Source organism: Acyrthosiphon pisum, chromosome A1 (assembly GCF_005508785.2).
Source record: "Acyrthosiphon pisum isolate AL4f chromosome A1, pea_aphid_22Mar2018_4r6ur, whole genome shotgun sequence".
In the NCBI taxonomy this organism is placed as follows: Eukaryota; Metazoa; Arthropoda; class Insecta; order Hemiptera; family Aphididae; genus Acyrthosiphon; species Acyrthosiphon pisum.
The window spans coordinates 7814899-7841945 of record NC_042494.1 but is presented as its reverse complement, the minus strand read 5'-3'; the positions used below and the strand labels follow the sequence as shown (position 1 = coordinate 7841945).

General features: G+C 25.4%; 2 protein-coding genes across 3 annotated transcripts in view; one reads left to right on the top strand and one right to left on the bottom strand.

Moving 5' to 3' along the window:
• The window catches only part of LOC100165432 (nuclear migration protein nudC), a 32768-nt gene extending 8265 nt beyond the window's left edge, over nucleotides 1-24503 (bottom strand). Inside the window, exons 1-5 of the mRNA XM_001945059.5 lie at nucleotides 24198-24503; nucleotides 20889-20969; nucleotides 20624-20815; nucleotides 14434-14607; nucleotides 140-334 (exon numbers count right to left, since the gene is read on the bottom strand). Of these exons, the coding sequence (XP_001945094.1) occupies nucleotides 140-334; nucleotides 14434-14607; nucleotides 20624-20815; nucleotides 20889-20969; nucleotides 24198-24275 (720 nt within the window). The 5' untranslated portion in view covers nucleotides 24276-24503. The remainder of the gene's footprint in view (nucleotides 1-139; nucleotides 335-14433; nucleotides 14608-20623; nucleotides 20816-20888; nucleotides 20970-24197) is intronic.
• LOC100163372 (CG13024-like) lies at nucleotides 7311-14267 on the top strand. 2 transcript variants are annotated; one of them, XM_016804571.2, is made up of 4 exons: nucleotides 7311-7651; nucleotides 12065-12175; nucleotides 13065-13332; nucleotides 13843-14028. In XM_016804571.2, the coding sequence occupies exons 1-4, from the start codon at nucleotides 7601-7603 to the stop codon at nucleotides 13893-13895; spliced, it is 483 nt and encodes a 160-aa protein (XP_016660060.1). In that variant the 5' UTR covers nucleotides 7311-7600; the 3' UTR covers nucleotides 13896-14028. The 2 variants fall into 2 exon arrangements, with proteins under 2 accessions (XP_016660060.1, NP_001155570.1); NM_001162098.2 differs by lacking the exon at nucleotides 13843-14028 and adding an exon at nucleotides 14054-14267 and having other exon boundaries at nucleotides 7470-7651.
• Nucleotides 24504-27047: the final 2544 nt, after the last annotated feature.

Here is a 27047-nt window from a genome sequence, read left to right as displayed (position 1 = left end):
CGAGAATATCACACACTACAATAATGGATTAGAAATAAACAATTTCTAATATTCTTTGTGTAGCAAGTTAAATTCGTTATAGGAGGCACTTTAATAATTCAATAAAAAGTATAATAATAATATATTATTTTTTTTTTACCTTTTCAATATTAATAAGGAATGTTTTTCCGTCTTCAAGTAGCCACGTGGTTTCTTCAAGTTTAATTTCATGCTGTAATTCATCGTCCAATATGGGTGGCTGTCCCTTTATACCAACGAAAATGTGTTTTTTTTTCAAATTCACAATAACATCACGTGGTCTCAATTTGAATGCAGCTTTAGATGGAATTTTAAGCTGTGAGAAAAAAACACAACATTAAAGAGCTTATAATTATTTATGATATAATGTGCATAGATTTTATATACTCTAAAATATATATATTTGAGCCATGCAGAATATTTCAAGGTTAATATTATATAAAACATAAATATTATATTTATCATATTATAGGTGCTTATATATTACAAACTTATCTTCGTCAATCGTCATCGTTATGTAATACAAAATCATTAATAAGTAGTGACTATTGGGTTTTGATGGAAAACAAATTAGAATTTAATCTAAGTTAAATTCTTATTCGAATGCGTTTTATAACATAATAGAACAATATCAATTAATGCCTTGAAATAGTAGACTCCTAATACTAAGAAATTACAACTTTGACGTTGATGTAAAAAATGTTAACGCTTTTTGTAAAAAATGTTATTGTTTTTTATTTTTGCGAGTCAAGACTCAAGATGAACATTTTCAATTACACGCATTGGATTTTAACCCTCAAATTTGAAGTACCTAACTTCACAAATGCCATTTTCTCTTTATTAAGAGCGGTCTTTGACTCAACCATTCCCCTTAAGAACGATAAAAAAAATAAAAACACAATATATAATATTATAAGATAGGTACTGATAGGTTAGGTACGATTTAATTGGTTTCTAAAAAAGGAAATTAAAGGTACAAGACATATTATAGTTATTTATTAAAATTTTAATTCATGTCTATCATGTTAAAAATTGATTTAAAGTACTTTACAACGGCACTTTATTTGGTTGCATATTATGTTTAATTTTTTAAGTATTAATTTTATTAAGTACCTAATCAATAACTATGATAATGTACCTACTCTAGTTCTAAAAGTATTTTATTGATGACCTAACCTAGAAAAATATAATATATTCATGTTTAATTTGTAATAGCTAGGTACATATCTACCAATTTAGGTATTTTAAAAACGCATTTAAAACGAATAATTTTCACTCCAAAATATTTAACCATTCAAACAATCTTCCATAAAATAATTTTGTAATTATATAATTATTGTAACTGTTTATATTTAAAATATATTTTTTTTATTATTGAATTGAGCTGCACTCAAATAAATGAATTCACAAAAAGCATAATATTACATTTTATGCAATTTACGTAACAAATATTATTAATATAAATATAATACCGAAAACTACATAGAAACAATTCAAATCAAGTATAGTTTAATATTTTGTAATTATTATCAAACAACTATGAACTAAAAATTACGTAGATGTATTAAACCTAAAAATAAAGAAACGCGCAATCATAACAATAATTTATAAGATCCAGTTAGTAAAACAGTTACCAATCAATGGTAGTTAATGTATTTAAAATAACTACCTACTTGGTTTTGACTCGGATAATTTGTAAATAGTAATTAATACGAAATCTGTTTAATATATGACTGTTCTAGCTTAAACATAGTTTATTTATAATATGCATTACATATAAACGTACTATTAGTATGAACTATTCATTCAATTTTAACAAAACCACCTATTGGCTATCTATATTTTTGTATGGAATTATTATTATTAAAATTCACAATTCATAAATTAATAATAATATGTATACATAATTTTAAAAAACGTATTTTATTTAATGCTATATAATAAACTAATATTGTACATCCATTGAAGATCATAGTGTTGATTCCTGGCATTCCCAAATAGAGTTTCTCTACAACTCCATAAAACCCAACGTCACTACCAAAATAAAAAAATCGTGACCAATAAAGAATGTATTTTTGAAAGATAGCAACAGACGTCTTGACAGTTTTCTCGTAACCTTGGCAAAGATTAGGGATTTCCATAACGATTATGAAAAATCCATAGACGATTAACTGAAAGACCAATGAATGACAAACAAAACGTATAGTATTAATAACGTATTATGTTATATAACATGATGTAGCTAACATTCCAGAATTTACATTTACTCATATGGTTTTCACATCATATTTATGAATAAATAAATATTCATTTTATCTTAACGATCAATGTTCAAGAAATAAACAGAATCAATAGAACGCGCATGGAAAAATAAAATAAAATATTTAAGTATATGACACTATTTTGTAATTTATTAGCTATGAATTGTCACACTATTGATAATTGATTAATAACTTTAATAACGTAAACTATGTCGGGTACAGTATTATTACAAGGAAATTGTATGCATACTATACAGTTTGATGTTATTATAGAAGATTGAGGTGCTATAAATTAATTAACAATGATCAATTATCAATCAATAATCAGTGTAATAATAATGCCGACCGCAGACCGGTTCAAAATTAATATTATTATTGATTATTAAAGATAAGTATAATAAAATAATTTCGTTGGAAAATAAAGAGGTGTAACCAAATAAGAACCACAATATTTAATAGGTATATTGATCCACATACGCGTATGGCGTATCTACAAGGTGATCATTACACCCGAGACAGTTCCACTGATTGTAATTATATATTTATAATTATAAGAAAAACATTTTATACAATGTATACATAAACTAAATTATTATATTATAGGGATTTTTTTTTAATATCTGCAACAGCCAAATCAATAAAGGATAAACTTTATGAGTTCCTTTGAAAAACAAAAACTCGATTGGTGAAAATGGACGACCAGCTAAAATTAATAACGTGACCAGAGTTTGATAATTACAAAAAACAAACGGTCCTAAACAAACAAAAACCCGTCTGTCCATAAATGTCACGTTCCCCTTTTGGATCACGTTCTTTTGACGTGCAAAAACTTGGCGAAATGTAATTACAATACTTTATATACATAATAATAATAATACAATATTTAGAAAAATTAATTTTCCTAATCATTTATAAAAAATATGAATTGTTTACATAATTATATTGAATAGTTTTGGAAGATTTTAAACACATTTTAACTAAACTTAAGGTCAAATAGTATACCTAGTTAGTAAATAATTATTGGTTAGAATCTGAGTGATCTAACCATTAATCACATAAACATAATAACCCGTTTATATTATTCGATTTAATTTAATAAATTAATAATATTATTATTTCAATTTTCAACACTAATAATTTAACAATTAAAATTTTAAATCAAACATTAAGTAGGTATTGTGTTTAATTTTACATTCGGTTGTTTTTATTTAAGTTTAATTTATTCAATATCCTAACCTAACTTAAATAGCAAAGCCGTATATTAATAATTTCCATAAATATAGATTAAAAAAATTACAATGCAAAATACTTCAAAAAATATTTTAAAACGAAAAATTCTCCACTTAAAGTAAATTTATTAAACATTTACTACATGCAGGGAAAACAACAATTTTAACAGTTTTCTCATATTGATATGTTTTTTAAATTCAAATATTTATATTGTATAGAAGCTACTAACTATTATATGACACTTTTACCAAACTTTTATAATTCTCAAACAAAAGCAAACACTTAATTGTAAAATGTGTGAAACATTAGATTAAAATAAAATGAAATATAAAATTGTATTTTAATCAATGAAACACTCGGAATTAGCAGCCACATTGGGTGTGGTTTACAAAACGTGTTGACTTAAAAGTTTTTTTTATTAATAAAACAGTAAATTTACTGTCTATACATAATATATGAATAGTACAAGTCGCAAAAGTGATATAAATCATACCTGTATTTTATTATTTTAAAATGTCTCCTGTCTTGAATCACAATTTTGCATTATACGGTATAATGCGAAAATGTAGTCCAAGACAGGAAAAAGAAAGGACTGAGGTACATTTTAGGAAGAGAATGAAATATATCTTATATTTTAAGCAATATACACTATTTAATATTATTTGTTTATGTAATGTTATAGAAAATAATATTATGTTTAAAACTTTAAACAATTACATTATTAGGTAATTCATAGTTATTAATCAAGAATAATATTATTAATATTTTTATTTTCAACTCAGCACCAAAATGAATAGTAATAAGACAAGTTATTGACAACAATATTGCCAAATTATACATTGGTAATTATAAGTTTTGATAAGATAAAACCAGTGTTCATAACTTTTATAAAATTGATGCACAATAAACCAAATTCAAATATTACATTTGTTATAATTTTACATAAAAAAATAAAAACAAATTTATAATTAAATAAATATGTATACCTCAATAATACAATTTAATGAGTGGTTTTTAAAACATTAAAAATGATTTATGAATAACTTAAATGGCCACTAATGTCTGCAATAATTTCATAGATATTAGATATAACTAAAAAAATATGGACTTTAACTCGGTTTTAAATAATAGTTTGACACTTTTCGATTGTTTTTTTTTATATTTTATTGATCAAACCAGTTTTATCCATTAATTTTTTTAATAATAATTGTTTCTTTATAGTTTATACACAATCATACGAAAAATAATTCTTTTAACAGGTTTACTAGCTTAACTCGTTATCTCAAAAAGTATAAGGTACCATTTTTGAAAGCATTATTTTTACAGCATTAATACTTATCAAAATTATGAGTATTTACTGTTCAAAGAATCACGAAGCATCTACATAACACATACATATAAATGTGTATATATCGTACATTACAATGCATACTGTAAATTAGAGTATTATTGTAATATTAAACATTTTACTTAAGCGCAATATTCGGGGGTTAGTGGCTTAGCCTCCCTTAAATCAATTAAAGTCCTTCAGTGTCTTCAAAATGTTATGTAAATATTTAAATTTTTTCTATGAAATAATTAGTTATTATAAATAAATATTTCAAAAATAACAAAATTGTAGGGATAAAATTTTGTTTATAATTTTATATCATGGCGCGATCTTGGATAGTTGGATCTATGCACAGATTATAGATAATAAATAGATTATTATATCTATGAGAGTATATCTATAAAAGGATCTATGGGGGCAATTCGCATTTTTTACTATCTATTACTATTGTTAAAGGTTAGTTTAAGGGGAGTGAAGGGGGCATTGGGCCAAGTCCCACGGGATGTTTTGGCATACATTTATCTAGCCCTCAAATAATAAATTTAAATTGTGCATATATCCGGTAGTATATCCGTCTCCCTTGATAAAAAAAAAGAAGGAAAAATTATTAATTCACTTCTGTCTTGTCACAAACTCAAAACGAATATAATAATATTATTATTTTATTTTTGGGAAATGTAAGTAAACAATTAACAACAGTAAAATTCCCCAAATGGTAATAAGGTTTAAACAATAGTTTAGGTTACATTATAGACAAAGTAGACATATTTACTTATTAAAAATTGAACTTATGACTTAAAATGTATATAGGTACCTGCCCACTTAAAACAAATTTAGATTCTAAGCGGAGCGATAAATGTATTGATTTTACAAAGAGGTGTTTTTTTATTTGTGCCTGTGTATACGATAAGTAGTCGAAGTAAGGCTTCGATTTTCAACTTCAGTATCTTTTCTGGTGGGAAAGTGAATCTAGTTAGTGCATTCTAGAGGCCAATATTCCCAGCAGTTTTCAAAAGCACAGAGAAAAACAAAAAAAAAAAATAAAGAGAAACGGGAATTTTTGGTGTAACTCAATATTCACTGAATGTTTATATTACCATTATCTATACACCATAACATTTTCAAAATATTGTAACTCTTATTGAGCTATTTATAGGAATATGTAATTTACTATTATTATTAGATTTTTTTAATAAATGTGCATAAAAAGTCAGTCAAAAAACTTGAAAATTTAATAGAAGGTTCTTCGTAAATTGTTTTCAAAAATATTATTCACTAAATAATTTACTGTAAACAAGGTTATTCTCATTCGAAAAACAGACATTTGTATCGCCACAGGACACTCCTTAAGTAGTGCAAAAAATCAAAGTTTTCTATTTTAACTTTAATTTTGCTTATTGATAGTTAAGAAAAGTTTATAGAAGTTTGTTTTGGTTTTAATTTAAAAATAATAGGTATGTTGATTTTATAATTTTATGATTTTTATAATATTGGACAATATATTTTTAACCTTTCACTGGTTTGAAAATAAATTGAAAATTGTTTACGATTTTAATTTTAATTTTTACCTATGAGACATACGTGCAAGATCGTCGTTAGTGCGTTTCATTTACACGTTGTTACGCATGGCTGTGTAATATTCCTAAAAAATTAAATTACCTACCGATGAACAAGATTATTGGTCTGTTGGTCATTCTTAAATTTTGAATTCTGAATTACATTTTTTTAAACTTTAAATCGATTTGTATATAAAAGTTATAAAACAATTATAATTTTGATTTCACAAAGGATTTTTAACGATATTTAAAATTGATTTTGAAATCGATTATATGCCCGGCAAAAAATCTCAAGAATTTTAAAATATGGTCTAAGTATATTTAAAAATTCCAAAAATCAGAATATTATTAAATAAATCATAGATACGTATCAAACTATTTTAAGCAACTTAATAGGTACCTACATTTTTTTAAATAATGTTTACACAAGTACCTAGACACAAGAAGAGTATGGTCATGATTGTAATAAAAAGGATTCCTAATGTTAATTGTATTATTTATAAACATTTGAAATGTTCTATTTCTTTATTAGTTTCTTTTAGATTTATGTAAATAAAATAATTGTTTTTCGGTCAAAAAGTTTGAAATTCGACAGGTACAACGTTTCTGCCAAATTGTTCCGACAACAGTTAAAAAAATAATCTACGGCATAACTTTTTATATTTTAAAAATTATTACGTTTACTATACAAAGCTTAATTATTTACAACAATAATTGTAAGCTATTTATACCACGAACCTATTTACATATCACATCATTATACAATGCGTAATACCTAAATCAATTTTACTTATGTGATATTGGGAAAAAAAATTAGTCCTATCTACCGAATTAATATAAAATATGTTCATATAAATAACATATAATATAACATAATACATGTATAGGGGACAATATTGTACATACTTCTATAATCTATAGTGTAACTATTTGCAGTAGAGGAACTGTGGAACACCGAGAGCTCACGAATTTGAAGTTCAATATCGAGATCAACTAATATTCCCACTCCGTCAAGATGTCTTGGTAATATTATGGCTGTAATATAAAATACTCGTGCGCTCTATTAAGCGGTGCATGTGATGTTTCGCCGGCTACGAGGAATTATCAACATCGCTAACGAGTATCTAGTGATGCGCACGAGTAGTTTATTTTAAAAAGAAAAGGCCGCTACTTGAAGAGCAGGAAGTTTTCTTTTTCGAATAACTATGAGTCCAAAAGTAGATAGCGTTATTGATATCGACAACACTATTATTGATGTAAGTACACTTCTCTAAAATATTTTAGTAACCAACGTAATAATAAAAAGTTATATTAGTTGTTTTAGTCATAATGACTGGATCAAATTTCGTAACTTTAAAAAAAATTCGTAAGTACCCACGAAGCTTTACAATTTAATTGATCTACCGCGTAAAAGAAAATTATATTAAACTAATAGATGCATTATACTTATAAACACACGATTAAACTATAATTTAAAAACATTTAAACGATTAAAACAAACCTTTCATAAACATTAAAATTTAAAACTTTCAAATAATTACTATAATATTCCATATTAAATATTAATAAATAATAATCATACCAATATTTCAGATTTCAATATTATAATTAACAAATACAAATATGAAACATACCTAAAACCATTAGTTTATTAAATTGTAATAATTTATTCATAACACAAAGCAAGCAATATTACTTGTTTTGTTTTTATAGGTATATGCAATTAATAAGTATTCAAGTATATGTAGTTGGATTTCGGTAGTTGAAATTATAATTTTAAATTTGTTCTAATTCCTATAAAATATTGTAATACATTTGAATGAATAAAATCAAAACGTCAAATACTTAGAAATACTATAATTTATAGACAAATGAATACAAATTTTTTATATAAATAATTCACAATGATAACAATACTTTTTACTTTTTACTTATTAAAAACTTTATATAACCATCACTGAATAATGAATATAAAAATAGTTTCTTTTCATTCAGTACTCCCAAATACTTAAAATAGTATATTGTTTCTGTAATTGGATATAAAAGATTTTTTTCTTATTTAAATTAAACTGTATACACGTATATAAATAAAAATAAATAAATATATATATTTGTCTGCGAAAACTGTTTACACTTTATAATTAAATTACCCATATTACTCAGTAGTCAGACCTTATTCATATTTTTGAATTCTGTTTAGCGGGATATGATTATATGAAACTATACTATTGGATCATCAATATCCCGCACACAAACTGAAATATTTGTAGGGTACTGAGTAATGTAGGTAACTGAGTTATAGAGTGTACCCAGTTTTCGCGGACACGGAATATAAATATGAGTAATATACCATACTCACTCAGCTCAAAGTGAGTACTAGTAATTGATGTTAAAGCGATTTTTTTTCAAAACTTAATATTTTAACTTTTTGTTAAATTATTATTAACATTTTTAATTTCTAGCTATTATAGTTTATACAAGTAAACAGAAATAAAATATTTTGAGCAATGCTTAATCTCACTGTGTATAAAAAATATTTTACAGGACACATAAGATGCAATGATAAATAATGAATCCACTTGAAATAAATGCCAATTAATTTTTTTTTAATTTGATCAATAAATAACTGACTAGTTTGTTTTAAAATTTTAAAAATATTTCAGTAAATATTGTATTAAACTAATTTAAAAAATGTATAGTACGTTGAGTACACGTTTGAGTTTAATTTAATGTTAATATAATATTTTTAAAAATGAAACTAACGTACTTATCCGTTTACACATGACTGAAAAAACCTTGATACCACATGTCCCACGACTTTAATAAGATTATATAAAGAAAAATCATAGACTAAGAAATTATCCATGTATTGAATAGTAATGTTTTACGAAAATTTCAATAAAATTCTATTTTAAATTAAGATCAGTGGTACAGTATCTACCAAATTGTAATAAAAATAATAATGACCATGCACTTACGTCTAAATTGACATGATTTTAGAGTATAAATTGCGCAAATATATTATTACAAAAAATAATATGAAGTATAAAAATATATGACCTTGCACCGAAACCAGATCTCTTGAACTCTATTGATCCGCCTTCGTATCCGGATTTGTATCCGTGTTCTTAGAGCCTAGATAATCACATATTAAACCATGTGGTGTGTACCTGTAAAGAATTTTGCATATTCCAAAATTGCATGACATGACTCCAGGATACGATGTATAAATTACAGATTTGTATTGCTATTATTTTATATTATATCATATCCCACCCACTACTTTAATAATAACACATTTATTCGAGTATAAATACTAATAAATATTAAACTAAAATGTATATTATTATACGAAACATTGTAATATATATATATAATCCTTTATCATGGCCGTATAATTTAAGATGGCAGTCCTCAGTTAAATCCCCCCATTAAAAAACGGTCAAAATATTTTTTAAACCTATCATATCAATATTTTTATAAACTAAAAAACTCATTTACATAAAATGTCCTAATAAAACCCGTGCAAATACATCTCATTTCTCACCTATATTATTTAATAGTACCTATAAATACTAAAGAATTCGATGATGTATTACGTATATCGTTAACAAAATACAATTTTTTAAGTGATTTAGCAAAGAAAAAATTATTATCAATGATAAAATAATTCATATTTCGTATTACGTAGACCCAATAATAATAATTACCTAATAACATAAATATTGTTCCAATATAATCATTTAAATGTAATACGTAGTACTTTTTGGAGTAATAATTTAGTACAAAAAAAAAAAATAGTGAGATTTTTAAATTTACCTTTTATCTTACAAACGCATAACATAGCAAAATACACGTTCTGAATAATCCATTTAATTATTATGTTTAATATTAGAGTGAATTGTCATATTATCAAAATGTTCAAGTAAGAATAGTAAGTATATTTTAATTTTAAAGAGAGTTATGCTCATTTTGAAATGTGTAAACAATATAACATTTTTTTAATGCTCATGATTCACTTTAAAATTAAAATATAAAAAAACCAATGAGATTCACTAAATAATATTCTTACTAGAAAATTTGATAATGTGACAATTCACTCGAATATTAAACATAACGTAGGTAAATGGATTATTCAGAACGTACATTTTGCTATGTTACGCATATTTCGTATGACGGAGACAACGAATGCGGATGTAGGGACGATCTTAATGTTTATTTTACTGTATGTTTTGTATTATACATAATATTATTATTCTAGTAATAAATTACCAATATAATGTATATCTTACAATAATATATTAATGATATTTAATTTTTTACTGATTATTGATAAACTGATAATAATATATAGAAGTATTATGACTGCGAAATTTAGTAACAAGACAATAATCTTATGTACGTCCACTTGGAATAAAAATAAATGACAACCATTGGCAATGAAACATTATTCACATTATCCTCATTTCAAAAAGACAATGGTCAAATAGACCCCTTTCATTCTCTAACAATGTTGTTATCTATCTACAATATTGTTATAATGTTATATAAGTAACTCATTATTAGCATAGTCTCTAGTGTATCATCGGCGTATATTGTAAATATAATAAATAAACCTGTTTTATAACTGTTAATCGCAACTCAACGCTATATTGTACAACATGATTTATTAATTATTTATAACAAGTAAAACATACCTATTTATAGACATGATATTTGTATTATTATTAACTGTTTTGAATTAGTCGACAACTAAGTGGGTACCGGGTAGTCATGATTAAAAATTATAATTTTTGCGAGGAACAAATATTTTATAAGAATTTATAAAATGATGCAATTATAAAACATTTATAATAAATTATATTAGTAAGTATATCAAGCATTTAGGGTAAAAAAATCAGAGAATATAGGTAAATTACTCAATGTGTAATCTTTTAACTAATAATAATTCAATTTTATAAAATATAATGTTTATCTGCAGTTATTCATTTTGTAATATGAAATGTTAATAGATTTTATGGAGAATCATAAATGTCCGCTTTCGAAAAAACTATAATTTATAATTACTTTTAAATACTCGTATAATATTTGTTTTATGTGTCATATTATGCTCATAAGTTACTAAAAAATAAGTTGATAATGATATGTTTTAATTTGTGCACCCTTTAAAAACAAAAACAAATAATATCATAAATTACGATAATATTATATATATGTACTACTATAATTAAAATAATAACACTAGTTGACTAAAGACATACCTAAGCAACTATTGAAATTCCATACATGTAACAATTTTTTATGTATCGAAAAAATGTAATAATAGAACAATTTTCATTACACTTTGTCAGAAAATAACATTAAAACCGGATAACTCTATACCCGAAGGCGTTAAAAAATTAGATTACATAGTCTTGAAAATTGCAATATATGACCCGGACCTTGAAACTTGACTGAAAAATTCCGGTTCAAATATTACATAACCTGCATCTAAGCGTTATTACTTCTTATTACAAATACCTATAGGTAGGTATCGCGACGAGGTGTATTGTTTTAGACGACGCCCATCAATAACCTTGATCTTCAATAATCATAAAATTACTTACATCTTTCGTTTGTCATACTATATTTTTGATATTAATTCATGTTAACTACTTTATCATATGTAGGTGTATAGATGGTCTATACCAAGACCATCGTTGTCGTCATGGAGACAAGAAAATTCCAGTGACAAATCGCAGCCAGACTCATCTACATCGCCTAATCAACTAAGCATAAAGGTAAGCTATCCGTAAATTAGTAGTGAAATTACCGAGTTATTTATAGAAAATAATATGTTTTCATTTATTAATCATGCTTAAATTAGACTAAAAATTCTAATGGCCAATGCTACTGAAGTTGTTAAAAAACCCAATAAGAATATAATAATAATTTCACAACATTTTAGTTCTTATATTTTTATAATTTGTACAAGAAAAATCAACATATATTTTTTTTCTGATTTAAATAACAATTCTCATTTTGTCTATTAGTGCTTGATAAAAACGTAGCATATTAATTGAAAAAGTAATTTTATAATTAAAGCAACTCTTATTATTTCAGTGTAATTATTTGGCAAAATTTTACAAATATTAGTGACTCCTATTGGCTATTTCAATGGTAAATCAAAACACTTATTTTATTAAACTATTTATTTTGATATTAAAAATTATAATAGTTTTATGACACTTTTAAAAAGTATTAATTAAATAACAAAAGTGTTGATTTTACTATATTAACTCAACTAAAAAATATCAATATATTATTTAGATTAGTGACTACTAAACAATTTTAATGCTTATTAACATAATCTTAATTTGTAATGCTATTAATAAATTTATACTACTATAAATATTTATTACAACAAATAAAATAGGGAGGGATATATATTTTAGTCACTAATTCAACTAACTACTCACCTATTCAATTACTTTTTTCAACTAAATTAATTTAAATACTTTACTCTTTCAAGCACGTTAAATATTTTATTTCCAATACTTTGTTTAAAATATGTTTTTGTACAATATTTATATTTGCCTAAATTGTATGATCAGAAAAATCAAATAATTTTTTTTTCTTCAGGTATGGTTAAAAACATGTTTCTAATACTAAATTTATTTTTAATTATAGAGTAAATCATCTACAACTTCAATGCTACTATTATGTGCTGAAAACTTAGATGCACATAACAAATATATTGATCGAAACAACGATTTAGATACTTTATCAGTAGCATCATCAAATCATTTTACAATTGTTAATGGCATAGGGCATAATCGACATAAGTCTAGAAAGCCTACCACATGTTGTTGTGAACGACATCAGCTTACTGTATTGGTAATTTCTATGACAATTGTTTTCTTCCTAACAATTGTATATTGCATCTACTATGTTCACAGTAAGTTATTAAGAATACAAATACTATGCTAATGACCATAAAAAATATTTGCATTTTGAAATAAAATAGTATATATATTTTAATGAGACTAACTCGGCAAAACAAAATGTAGTACATTTTTAGCATTCCTAGAAAAACAACTATGAATTTAATCAGTTTTCAAAATTATAAATAACAGATGTATATTTTTCTTTCCTATTAGTATAAAGTATAAACACATAAAAATCACCACTTTCAATATTATCTCAAATATTATTTAAATTTTTTTGTATATAAATGATTGGCATTGTTTACAGATTATAAATTTTTTTAGAAATTAGTATTTATTTTTTTTATGTAAATGGTTGCCATTGGTTACTCGGGCAGATGAGGTAAAAGCATGCATCAAATTGTAGCGTTTACAATGGCCTAGATTAAAGAAACTATACCTTAAAACTAAATGTATGTTCGTTGCTTATATACTCATAAGCGGCTATTCATTCTGACAAAAATCTTAAAGATTGTTTTTAGAGATATCAGAAAGGTTAGAAAATAGTTTAAATTACGTCAAAAAAATATATTAAAAGCCAAATCCAAACAGAGGTTTATGGTTTTTCCCAGGCGAAGTTGGATGTTACAGCTAGTTAGTTATATTATAAATAGGGTATATTTTATACATTTTATATTACTGTAAGATAAACAATGTTTTAATAATATATATGTATATATTTTTATTTTTTAGGACGAGCAATATATTGTACAAACAGCGTTGCTTAAACCAAGTCATTCATTTTATCAATATACAAAGATCCCAAAGAAATATGGACTAATAAAATGGAATATTATAATTTATAAATCATGTAGTATATGATATGTATATTTGATTGTATGTATCTACTTTCAGATTTAATTTAAATTATTGTATTAAATAAATTGATAAGAACTGAATATTAAAATTGAAATTTTATAATAATATACAAAAGATCTCCAGCATACACCATCTTATTTTATAAATAGATGAAATATGCAAAAAATGAATATGTATATTAACAATTTTAATATACAAAACAAAAATTTTTCTGCAAAATTATTTAACTAAAAAAAAATCACAAATAAACTTACTTCAATATCAGATAATGTTTGAGTCCATCTATAATTAGGTAAATCACAACCATTGCCTGCATTTGGTTTCAATTTGCCTTTTTCTTTTGGATCATCTTCATCTTCTTCAATTGGCTGTGATAACTCATTTGTTTCAGTAGGATTTTTTGAATCTCCACCTTTTAAGTTTTTTTTCTAAAACAAATAATTAAACATATAATTTAGTACAGTATTATATATATATATAACGAGATTAAAAAGACACATTATATGTTAGCAAATTGTTTATAAGAACATTGATACAATCTTCAGTAATTATAATTTAACTAAAACAGATTGCAAGGTTATGCTAGATTTTTTAAAGTGTTGTTAGGATATGAATGAATTTTAAACTCATTACAAAAACACATTGTCTAATTTATTGGATACCTAACTAAAAAAAAAATATTATTATATTGAATGGTAAAGTATAAAATTGATTAATTTACGTAAGTTATCATCTTGGATTCAGTGGTGGGGAGTAGCCGGCCACTTTATTTGTAGTGTTGAACGTAGCGTCACCTAATATAGCGAAATACTATAGCGTCCTAGAAATTTACGGTTAGAGTAGCAAAAATGATCAATATTCGGTCGCTACCTATATATTTGGTAATAATTAAAATTAATAGAAAAGACAAACAAATAAAGTAACGCGTTACTTTCATTACGTTACTACTTAACATTGCTGCCATGTTACTTAAAAGATTTAAATCGGTACAAAATGTATTATAATTTGTCAAGAAATTATAGAACGGTCAAGTATACAAAATTACCAGACTATCATAATATAAAATTACAAAACTTATGCATCATACATAAATATGGATATAATTAATAATTATATCTTTATAGATAAAAATTAATATAGATTTTGTAGAATACATTTTTTTTTTAAGACTAACACTGTTTCTATATTATTTTTATTTAGAGAATTTATATGTCTAAGCCAATTACAAAAGCACCAAATATGAAACAGAGGTATATATCGACGCCCCCAACGAAGAAGGACGTAACTCACTTTTTATCATTTTTCAGGAGAGCAATTTAAAGTTTTCTAAATTCAATTCTTATTCTGGATTTCAACTTTTTAATGTTTACTTTTTTTTAATATTTATATTTTTTCGTGTTAGATGGTAAATCGCAATTGTTTTTTTTAAATATCTTTCTGTAATTAAGCTAAAGTTATAATTAGGCCATTCTATCTAAGTTACGACGGAAAAATATTAATTTAATAAAACGTAACTCGAGTTACGTCTTTTTTCGACGGGAAAAAATTATTACTAAGGAAGGAAAAATTATTGTATAATAATATTATTTTAGACTAACTCAAGTTTTTGTAATGCATAATATTCTAAATTTCAATATGAAATCAATAAAAAAAAATAACTCAATAATTCTATAAGTTTTTATTATAGTTTATACATATTTAAAAAAAATGTGGTACATTAAAATATTTAAAACTTAAGGTTGAATACAAAATCAACACCAAAATGATGAATAAAATATGGATTAATTTGAATAGTAAAATATATTTTAACAAAGGTAATTTAAAAAAGTGAATATTATAAATTGCATAATTATTGTTATCATTAAACAGTTTATTAATAAGAAAAAAATAATATAGACCTAATTTTAATATAGCTTATAAAGATTTATAAAAAATGTGGTACATGGAAGGGATTAGTCCTTTATCACACAGAGATACAAGATCTTTTTTTTTAAGATTATCAATTGGAATTTTTCTTTCATAAGCTTTTATTGGGATAGTTCGTTTTTTGGTGTCTTCCCTTGTTTCTCGACAAAATTAGGTCAACGGTAACAAAATCTGTATCGTTGTAATCATATTTTATATTTAAAATAAAAGAAATTTTGTATGATATCATTATTTTTTAGGTTTAAAAAATGACAAATTGAATTCATTGTTGAATATGTCAGTATACTGTCTAAGTGTTACATTTATGATGTTACTACAATTATCTTGTGTTGATGTCATAGGTTTCTCTTTAATCCATTCTAAATAGAGTCTATGCATTTTAGAAATGGAAAGGCCATTTTCAAGATATTTTCTGGTAGATTCAGATCTAATATAGTGGGAATCAATAACAGGAAAACTTTCAATGTGCTGTCTTACGTAACTTTTAACATTGTCTTTAATAGCATGAGGACGATAAGAATATTTGCCTCTTTGATCTGCAGGTATAACTGGTGAAGTTTTTATTTTTTTGAAAATGTTGCTTATTACTTTATCAGAAATAGCAAATGTTTGCAAAAACATTTTTTGACACACTTGGATTTCCTCGTTTTGTACAGGTATAAAATATTTCCTGGATACATTTCTACGTGACTGAGATAGACTTACCATTAATTGTTTTTTCTGAACTATTCTTACATACCTAGCTATGAACTCACGTTGTTTGTCATAATCACCTATTCCCCAGTACAATTCAAAAATAGTTTTACGATCAGTACTGCTAAGTTTGTTAAAACATTTCATTCTACATTTTTCAGAACATGGTGGGCCCATTTTCTTTGCATCTCTATTTTGTCCCTTTCTGTTGAGATGTTCCTCTCCTTTGTTTAATTGACATTTAGATTTAACATCAATCCAATCAGTAGTATGTTTTAAACGTTTTCTTACAAGATCCCGTTTTATTGCAGTTGGTTTGCGTTTTTTTTTAGGTATGCTATTTCCCTATTTAAAACCATAAAACAATTATGTAATTACTATGGTTAAAGCTAAAATATTTATATACCTATTGTATAACTTACAGTGAGTGGTAAACTTTTTGTTGGATTATTATCGGCTGGTATTACATTTTCTAAGGGAATATACTCAGGATCTTTATAGAAACTGAGTTACGCCTCCTTTCGCGGGAAATGATAATTTTTTAAAAGAACGTAACTAAAGATACGTCTGTTTTCGGCGGAAAGATAATATTGGGAGTTTATAAACTATTTGACTTTTATAATCTCCTAGAAAGAATAGTTACTGCTGTTTTAGTGGGAAAACAAGAAAAAAAAACGTAACTAGATAAGTGGATTAACTGAAAAATGATAAAAAGTGAGTTACGTCCTTCTTCGTTGGGGGCGTCAATATAATATATATTATTAAATTTAAAAACATGATGTACAAACAATTTACAATTTTAAAATACAGTACACGCGCTCTGCTGAGTGTAAAATTTGCTATGTTACGCACTTGTAAGACAGAGACAACGCACACGGGTATTACATCCTCTTAATACCCATTTGACAATTTTTTGTGAAACACAATAACACAAATAAAATATGGTGATAGACATTATTATGATGTATTCAAAAAATATTAACTGATCAACTAAAATTAAACAAAGACAATTTATCAATAATAAACAAGTACAACTTTTGAAAACATTCAAAATGCTGTGTTTTTGTTTGATGATTATGTTTTAAAAAATCTCTTGCTCATTTTAACATAAAACCATAACTTAGTTCAATTAATCAAAAAAAAAAAAAAAACCATAAAGATAATTTCATACAATTACGTTTGTCATTTGTCAATGTTCATTTATTTTGTAAATTAAAATATATAAATAATTGTGCATGTGTTTCTTTCATCGAGTTTTACATACTTTATATAACTATATAAGTGATTTTTTAAATGGCAACCACGACAATTTATTATGGTTTTAAGAGACCGTTTCTATAAACATATAAATTAAATTTCAAAACCATTTACAACATTTAAGAGATGAATAAATAATAATATAATCATTTAAAACCACAAATTGATTAAATTACAATAACTGCAATAAAACAGATAATAGATATCAAAATCCAAAGCTTTATTATATCACATCCTGAAACATTTTAGAATGTAATGGTTGGTAAATATATATACAGGGTGTAACAGATAGAACTGGCTTATGGAACAACTTTTGTTTTAATCAATATTTAAAATTGTTTTTCTTTGATATATAATTTAAAGCCACTTGCGCTACACATGTAATAAAAAAAAAAATTATTTTTATTTTTTAATACCAAAAAATGAAAAATGAAAAATTTGATTTAAATTTTTTTGAATAAATTCAAAATAGCCAATTTGTGAATCTGATTATAAGAACTATTTAATGTTTTCTATTTAATAATATTATATTATTTAATGTTGTAAAAGAAATTAAAGATTCATTTGATAATCATTTTTGGGATTAAATCTAATTTAATCAAAATGTATTTACTTTAATATTAACTCTGAGTTAATCTACTATGATGTTAAAATATGTGTGCATCCATTTAATTGTGTCTTTCTAGAAAATTCTAATTGTTTTAAATAACTAGGCTTTACCTTAGACAGTAATTTAAAATGGAATTACCACATTGATAATTTAACAAATATTGCACGTATATTTTTTTATATTTTTCACGATGTGAGTAATATTATTAATATTAATATGAAACAAATGTTATATTTTTCTTAAGTTCAATCAGTAATTAATTATGGTATTATTTATTGGGGACAAGCATATAATTATCATGTTATTTCTTTAAGAAGTACATTAACAAGTGTAATTTAATTTATTTTTAATATACCCAAAATTATAAGGAATAATTTTGTGTACATGACTCGTTGAATTTACTTAGTATTAAAAATGTATATCATAAAAATGTTATGATTACATTTTATAAGTTACATAATAATATCGACGGTGGAAAGGAAAAAGGGCGTAAACGAGGTTCTTGACAAAATTGGTTTTTTTTTTAATTAAGGCGTAAACGACATAATTCTGCATCGATTGTGCTCACCTGATTATCGAGATTATAAGATTATTGACAAAATTATATTCGATAGTAAAATAATCGATAGTTGCAAGGCGTAAACGCCATCGATCAAATTAAAGAGTAACCACCAAATAACAGGCTTAAGCGACAAAACAATATTTTTGAGCATAACAAACATAGCTGTTTAAAATAATTTAAAATATAATTTAAAAATATTTTTTATGGGTTTTAATTAATTGTTGGTTATTATAATTACTGATAATATCTATAAATTTTGTTTTGTTCATTTTTAAACAAACAGAGTAGAATAAAATTATAATAATATTATTATTATTATACTGGTTGTAACCATCAAAATTCAGGTTAATAACAAGAATAAGGCGTAAGCACCAAAAAGCGTAAGCGACATACTACCAATAATGTTAGATGTAAGCACCAAAAAAGTATATAAATTAACATTACAGGTTAAAAAATAACAATTCTTAATTTATTATGTTATCAACTTATTTAGAATATAATTATCTAAAAATTGTTTAGGTGAAAATTCAATGAAATTATTTTAAACGGCTTTAAAAGTTTAAAAAAAAGCAGAAAAAATGGTTGTTTGGCTCTCCTGTAAAATGTATAAAATGTCGCTTACCCCGTTTTTCCTTTCTACCGTCAATATTAACCATGTCACTCATAACTATAGTACATTAGTACATGTTACAAAGAAAATATAAATATTAGTGTTCTCGTCCTTTTTAAACAATTTGGAGTAAAAAGCTCTTTATTTGTTGCAGTTTAACTGTGAAGAATTCTAAAAATGAATTAATATATTTTCCATAATTCACTTACGTCATTCTTAAATAATGTCGATTTTACTCTTGTATATTTATAGTTATTAATTAAATGTAAATCTATTTAGATATATCACAACTCAATTTTTAACTCCCCATAACATGCTATGCTTATAGGAGAGTTGCAAGTCGTTTTACTATTTTTTATATATTATATTATTATTTATTATCTGTTTGTTGATTTGGTATATATATATATTATATATATGTGTGTTATTATTATTATTATAGACAAATGTGACCCTTAAAGGGTGATAACTTGATGTATGACACATCAAATGACACTGTTAGATAAGACAGTAATAAAGTGTTATATTTTAATTATTGTTTGTGTTTAATAGTGTACGTTGGAAGCAATTGGTGTAAGAGTAGATCTCTGTTGTCTGATAGCATATAAAATACAAATAATATAAAATTATGTAAATTAAAACTAATTTAATAATTATTTAAATAATAATTCTGGTAATTATTGTCGCAAGTAAACAAAATAGGTCTGGTACCTTACGAAGTTTAAAAAAAAAAAAATTATAAAATTAATAAAAAAAGGTATATATGAATTTTTTAACATTTCTTACCAAATCTATCTCTTTTTGGAGTTGCTCAGCTTCTTCATCGGTTAATTCTTTTAGTTTTGGCTTAGTCTCTAATTCTTTCTCCTTTTGTGACTTTTGTAATCTTTTTAATGCTTCCAACTTACGTTTTTCGTCTATTGCACGTTTTTCATTCAGAGCAATATCACGATGTTTTTTAAATACTGACATTAACATCTAAAATATTAACATAGTATACATAAAGGTGGATATTAATTTTATATGTAATTATGCTAGTTTAATTAAATACTTGTTCGGAAGCTTTTTCATCAGGACTTCCAATAAAAAAATCAGTTTTACGACCCAAAAAACTGAAAAATGTATCCAAAAGCTAAAACAAAATAAAAAAATGCAACTTTTATTTGTTTGATCAGTATTTAATAAATCTGTATATATAAAAATAAGTGTACATTTTGAATAAATTTTATAATTCAAGATCCACCAAACCGATTTCGATAATAATTTCAGGGCATATTAAGATTGATAAGTAGATGGTTTCTGTAAAGTTTGTACGCTGTGCAATAAGTGGTTCTGGAATTATGGCCTCTTAAGTGCACACCTGGCGACATGGCCAAAACAACAAGTTGCGGAATAAAATAATAATAGTGTATTGTATATTGCTTGCTATTGGTTACAAGCAACTTTGTTGATTTGTATTATTATTTTTTGTCAATATCTTCTAACTATATAAATGTGAAATGAAAATCTTTGTACAGAGTCAACTCAGATTTCTTAATTTTTTTAAAACGAAAGAGTATATCAAGGAGAAAGTTATTATGAAACAAAATTTTAGAAGAATCCACCGAAAAAGTAGGAAATCTGGATGTCAAAAATACAACAGTGACGCAACAGGTTAGGTTAGGATTTTATATTAATTGATTATATAACTTTGATACTTTAGAGTAAATCATACACTTAAGTACAAACTAGGGGTCCGCGATCTACCACAGGTAGATTGCCTACCTGATAATATACTACTGCGAATCAGAATTTTTATTCCAGGCATTGGAAAAGTTAAGATTAATTTTAACACCGTACACCGAATATTAAATAACAAATTGAACAAAGTTTGAGTCAGTGGCGTATTTAGGGGGGTGGCCCCCTAGGCCAGGGCCCATAGTGAAATTGCAGGTTCAATCAAACCATTGCATGTATATTTGCACTGTTTACAGTTTTTCACCATGATTAAGTTAGCCGGTTGATTAAAACCGTTTTTGAGGAATCAACAAGGAAATGTTATATTGTCAGTACTTGCTTTGATGACTTATTGACTTTGATGTTAAATTCATAATAAGATAACATCAAAATATATAAATGACACTGTCATTATTTTTAAAAAAAGAACCAAAAAATTAATTTTACATAGGAATTATAAAATTAAATTGCGCAATTTATATTTGTACTGTATATATTTAAATGTCATAACTATAACCACCCTAAAAAATGTATAATTATGGCCATGTTAGTCGTGCTATGCTTGTCTAGTGATAACTGATAAATCGGCCCATAGTGAATATAATTTGTATATACGCCACTGGTTTGAGTCATATAGAGATGGTACATTTAATAGGCAACTAAGTGCCCGGGTTCAGCTTGTTTTTATGAAAAAGAATATTTTTGCATATACAAGATTATTTTGATGAAATTATAGAGCAAAAACTTCTATAACGTTTTAATTCTGTATAACAAAAAACACAAATATTGGATGACATTTTAATTCTGTATAACAAAAGCTCAAAACTTAGATAATGATTTAATTCTAAATAACGATAAACACAAAAATTGTATAGGTGTGTAGTTCATGAGTTGTTTGATTTGAAGAATTGAATCAGTTGAATCAGTGTGAACCGAATCAGCAACTCACAATTCACATGACTCGGTAACCACTGTCATCTGTCATTGGGAATTTCAACTCATGATGATTCAACTCAATACTCATACGGGTTACTTAACCACTTACTTGGTTAACCGTAATAGTTTAATGGTAACAAGTCTTTTGAAAATATTGTATTACATTATTTGATGCCATCTCAAAACAACATAAAAAATTTAATTTTTTACTATTTAGTATGTTTTATTATAATTTTTTTTTACTTTAACTATCAAAATTATAACTATAAAAAATGTGAAAAATCATTTTTTTTATTTTGTTTTGAGATGACAGCAAATAATGTAATACAATACTTCAAAAGACTTGAAAGTTTCGAAATAACGAGTAGGTATACACTTAAGTGGATCATCAGTAGGTACCTATACTATATTAATATAATAGTATATTTAACTGTATAATATGTAATATGTACGTATTCACTATATATATTTATATATATTGTCTTATTAATTATTTATTATGAATTATCAATTAGATATTCAAAACTTTGAGATTTATTCAAAATTTCAAACACGCTTGAGAGTTGAGAGCTGTGATCTGTGAATCAATCATCAATATGATTTAGGGCCTCGGAGGAATTTGGTAACCATATATGAATTGAGAATTGTTAAAGAGTTGAGAGTTGATTTGATGATTCAACTCATTTAAGTGAGTTGAGTTGTATGAGTTGAATCATCTAAGTGAGTTGAAATTCCCACCACTAAAAAATTGTGTAACGTTTTAATTCTAAATAACATATAAAACGGAATTTTTTTTCAAATCCAATCTCTAATTATAACGAAATAGAAAATTAAATTATATTATGATGTAGTATTATTTGTCAAATAACTTTTAGCTATGGTTTCTGCGAGTAGTAATTACTTATTTCCACCTCATCACTGTTTGTATTATGTCAGTATAATAATATGTAAGTAACAATTTTTAAGAGAGAGATAAACACAAAGGTGTTTATATATAATGGCCAACTGGTAAATGCAGACTGACACAGGTGAATTGGAAAAAAATGTTTGACTGACAAAATTTGAGTTTGTCACACCACTGGCCTCAAGTTCATAATATTTCCTTTATAATTTCATACTTAATTTTTATTTTTCATTAATACAAATATTACACTACTTATTGTTAGTAGTATAATTTGGTTATGTTCATTTTTTTTATCAATTATTTATTACAGTGAAACATTTCCTAACACACACCTCTCAATAGCAGACGTTGTCTTGGGAACCAACTACTAACTTGAACCCTATGATTAAGCTAGTGTCTGAAATTTAGAGATTCACTATATTATATTAAATATGTTACTATAGCAACATCAGTACCTATTGAATTAACAATAGAAAAATCAATAAAATAATGTTATAAGTAAGTAAATAAGTAATGAAATAAAAATATAAATGAAAGTAAAGAAATGTTATCATCACAAATGCTTACGAAAAGGAATAGATAATACATCACATAATTACATACCTAATTTTTAATCAAACAAAAATAGTAACTATTTTTAAAAATAAAAAATACTATCAAATTTGACAACTTTAACAAAACTATTTATTGTTGAAAATATATTTGTTTTTCTTCACAAAAAAAAAACGGCCCAATAAATAAAAAAGAAGTTTCTAATGTAAGCAACCTAACTAATCATGAGTTATATAATATTTTTCTAATTACTTGTTCTACTCCTTTCTCGTGCTGCTGAGCCAATGCCAGAAGCATTGAATCAAACTTTTCTTCATTCCCATTTGACATGATGTAATATAGATCCAACTAAATCGCTGTGAAATATATTATATAATATTACAGTTCAACGACTAGAAATTATATTACGATTAACGACTCAAATGCTGGACATCAAATATAACGTGCGCCGCGCGGTTACAAAACAAAATTGGTAAATGGTAAATCACTTATCGTTATCACTTAACGTTACGATATTTACAAGTCACGAGGCTTTCGCAGTAGTAGCACCACTGAACAATAAACAATATCATAGTGGGAGTGGGAAACAAAATATTATAACGAACCTCCGTAACCACGGCGTTTAGATAATAGTCGTTCCCACGCGATTTTCTCATACAACGAATTATCGTTCTGTTCGATTTTCGCAGTAGTTGCCTATCGATGTATTTTGTTCGGTGTGTAAACTGAAATACAATAGATTAAAATATATATTTAAATTTAATATAAATATAATTCAATATTTAAATAATATTAGGAAGCCTGACAAAATAACTTATTATTTTGTCATGTTAGGAAGTAGTGCAGCAGTAGGTTGTAGCCATAGACATATTATAAATAATTTATTAATATGCCTATGGTCGTAGCCAGCATGTACGTATCTGTCGTTTAATAGGCAGTGGTCGAAGTGGTGGTGGGCCGTGGGGATATGGTGGCATGGGCGCATAGCAATGGATCAATCCCTCCGAAATTTTTATAATTTTATTTTTTTCTTATTATAAACATAGCCCTCGGCAACAAGGCTATTGGCTACGGATAAACTCAGTTTCCAACTTTTTCAGGTATTTCTTCTATGAATGTCAATAAAACTTTATTTGTTTGGTAAAAAAGCTTGACAATTTAATACAAAGCTCCTACTATATTGTTGCAATGAAATTTCAAAAAATATTAAAATACCTTAGTCACAGTTTTTTTTTATAATCATTTAAAGTTTAAATCTTGACAAAATACGGAAAAATTAGCAAATTATTTTGAATTGAGAATTCATAAAAATGTTTCTTTATAAATCTGTAAGATTTGAAAATATAATACAAGATTACTTATAAGTTTGTCTAGTTTATCAACAAAAAATGTCTGCAAGCAAATCATATTAAATTTTTATGAGCGTTTGAAGTTCATATTTTTACAAGATTGGATATTCACTCGATTTCTCATGTAGCAATTTTGTTATTTTGTTATAATTCAAAAACAAATAACTGTAAATTCATGAACATTTTACTGAATGTTTATATTTTCATTTTATATATACGATGACATTTTAAAAATATTTTGACTCAGTTTAAGCAGTTTAAGGACATGGTCAGTTTTAATTTTTTTTCTATAAATATCAATAAATTTTATTTGTTTTGTAAAAAAGCGTGAAAATTTAATACAAGGCTCCTGATATATTGTTATATACAATAGCAGTTTAAAAATATAAAAATAAATTGGCACACATTTTTTTTATAAGCATTTTAAGTTCAAAATTTGACAAAATTTATCAAATTTAAAATTTAATAATTATTTTGTAGTTAAAAATGTTCAACTTTTATAGCTAAAGATTGAAAATGTTAAACAACATTCCACGTAAATAAGTTATATAATATAAATTACTTTATTCACAATAATATGGCATCAAATATACTTGGTAATATACTTTCATAGGCTGACTGACCGTCTTCGCTCTTTCTTATACAATAATGAATGATGATATTATATCATTGAATTAAATTTTAAAACCATCCATTACAGCGACCCACTTGTAACCTACTGTACAGCAGAGCGACACCCACTTGCCAACTTTTTTGAATATTGGTTACACAATAATACAATGAATAATGATTTTTATTAATACCTATTATAAACAAGTAATTACTTTTTTGATAAGAAACAACTAACAAGGACCTATCAATTGTTTGCTCCTTTAAATTGGGCCATAATGTCAACACTCTACAACTAGATCCATAGGACATTATATATCTTAATCTGTGGCTCGACCTAAACATAATTTCTTAAAATTGTATATGTTGATCAGATAATAAATTATAAATTTAGGTCTAGGGATGTTACAGTCTTTTATACTACACTATATAGAAATCTGTGGGACGTTACTCATAGGCATAAATAGTGTTTGGAATTTGGGGGGGGGGGGGGGCTGTTGCTCAGGCCTATACTTATTACTTGATATTCTTATGATGCTTTTAAATTATAGAATGTAGTGAAATCACAAGTTTTTGGGATGGCTATAGAAATTCTAGGGGGGGAGGGCGGCTAAGCCTCCCCCTATTTACGCCTATGATGTTACTACGTATTAAGAGTTTGCATGTTTTTCAATAATCATTCAAACCACAGCTAAGTAGTAAGTGGGTAGTATAATATAAATTTGTGTCATAATACGAGTTTGGGCAATATTTTTATACAGTACATTATACTTAAATTTAATTCTTAAAAATGTTAAATGGACAAAGGTTATGAAATATACACATGCATAAGTGTGGAACTGTGTACAAGCTATAAAAATAAGGATCATTTTTCAAAATAATGCATATATTTTCAATAAAACGTAAAAAAACATGAATAATCCCTATGTTTTTATTATTCAAGCAATTACAACTTTGATAGCATGTAAAATACTATATCAACAATCAAGTATATAATATATTGAAGTTTTATACTTTTATTTAAATTAAAACAAAATTTAATTAAATTTTTTTTCCTAGTAATGTACAGTCAATGTTAGACATACAACAATTGCAGGTGCTAATAAAAAAAGAATAGATATTATAAATTATAAATAAATAAAAA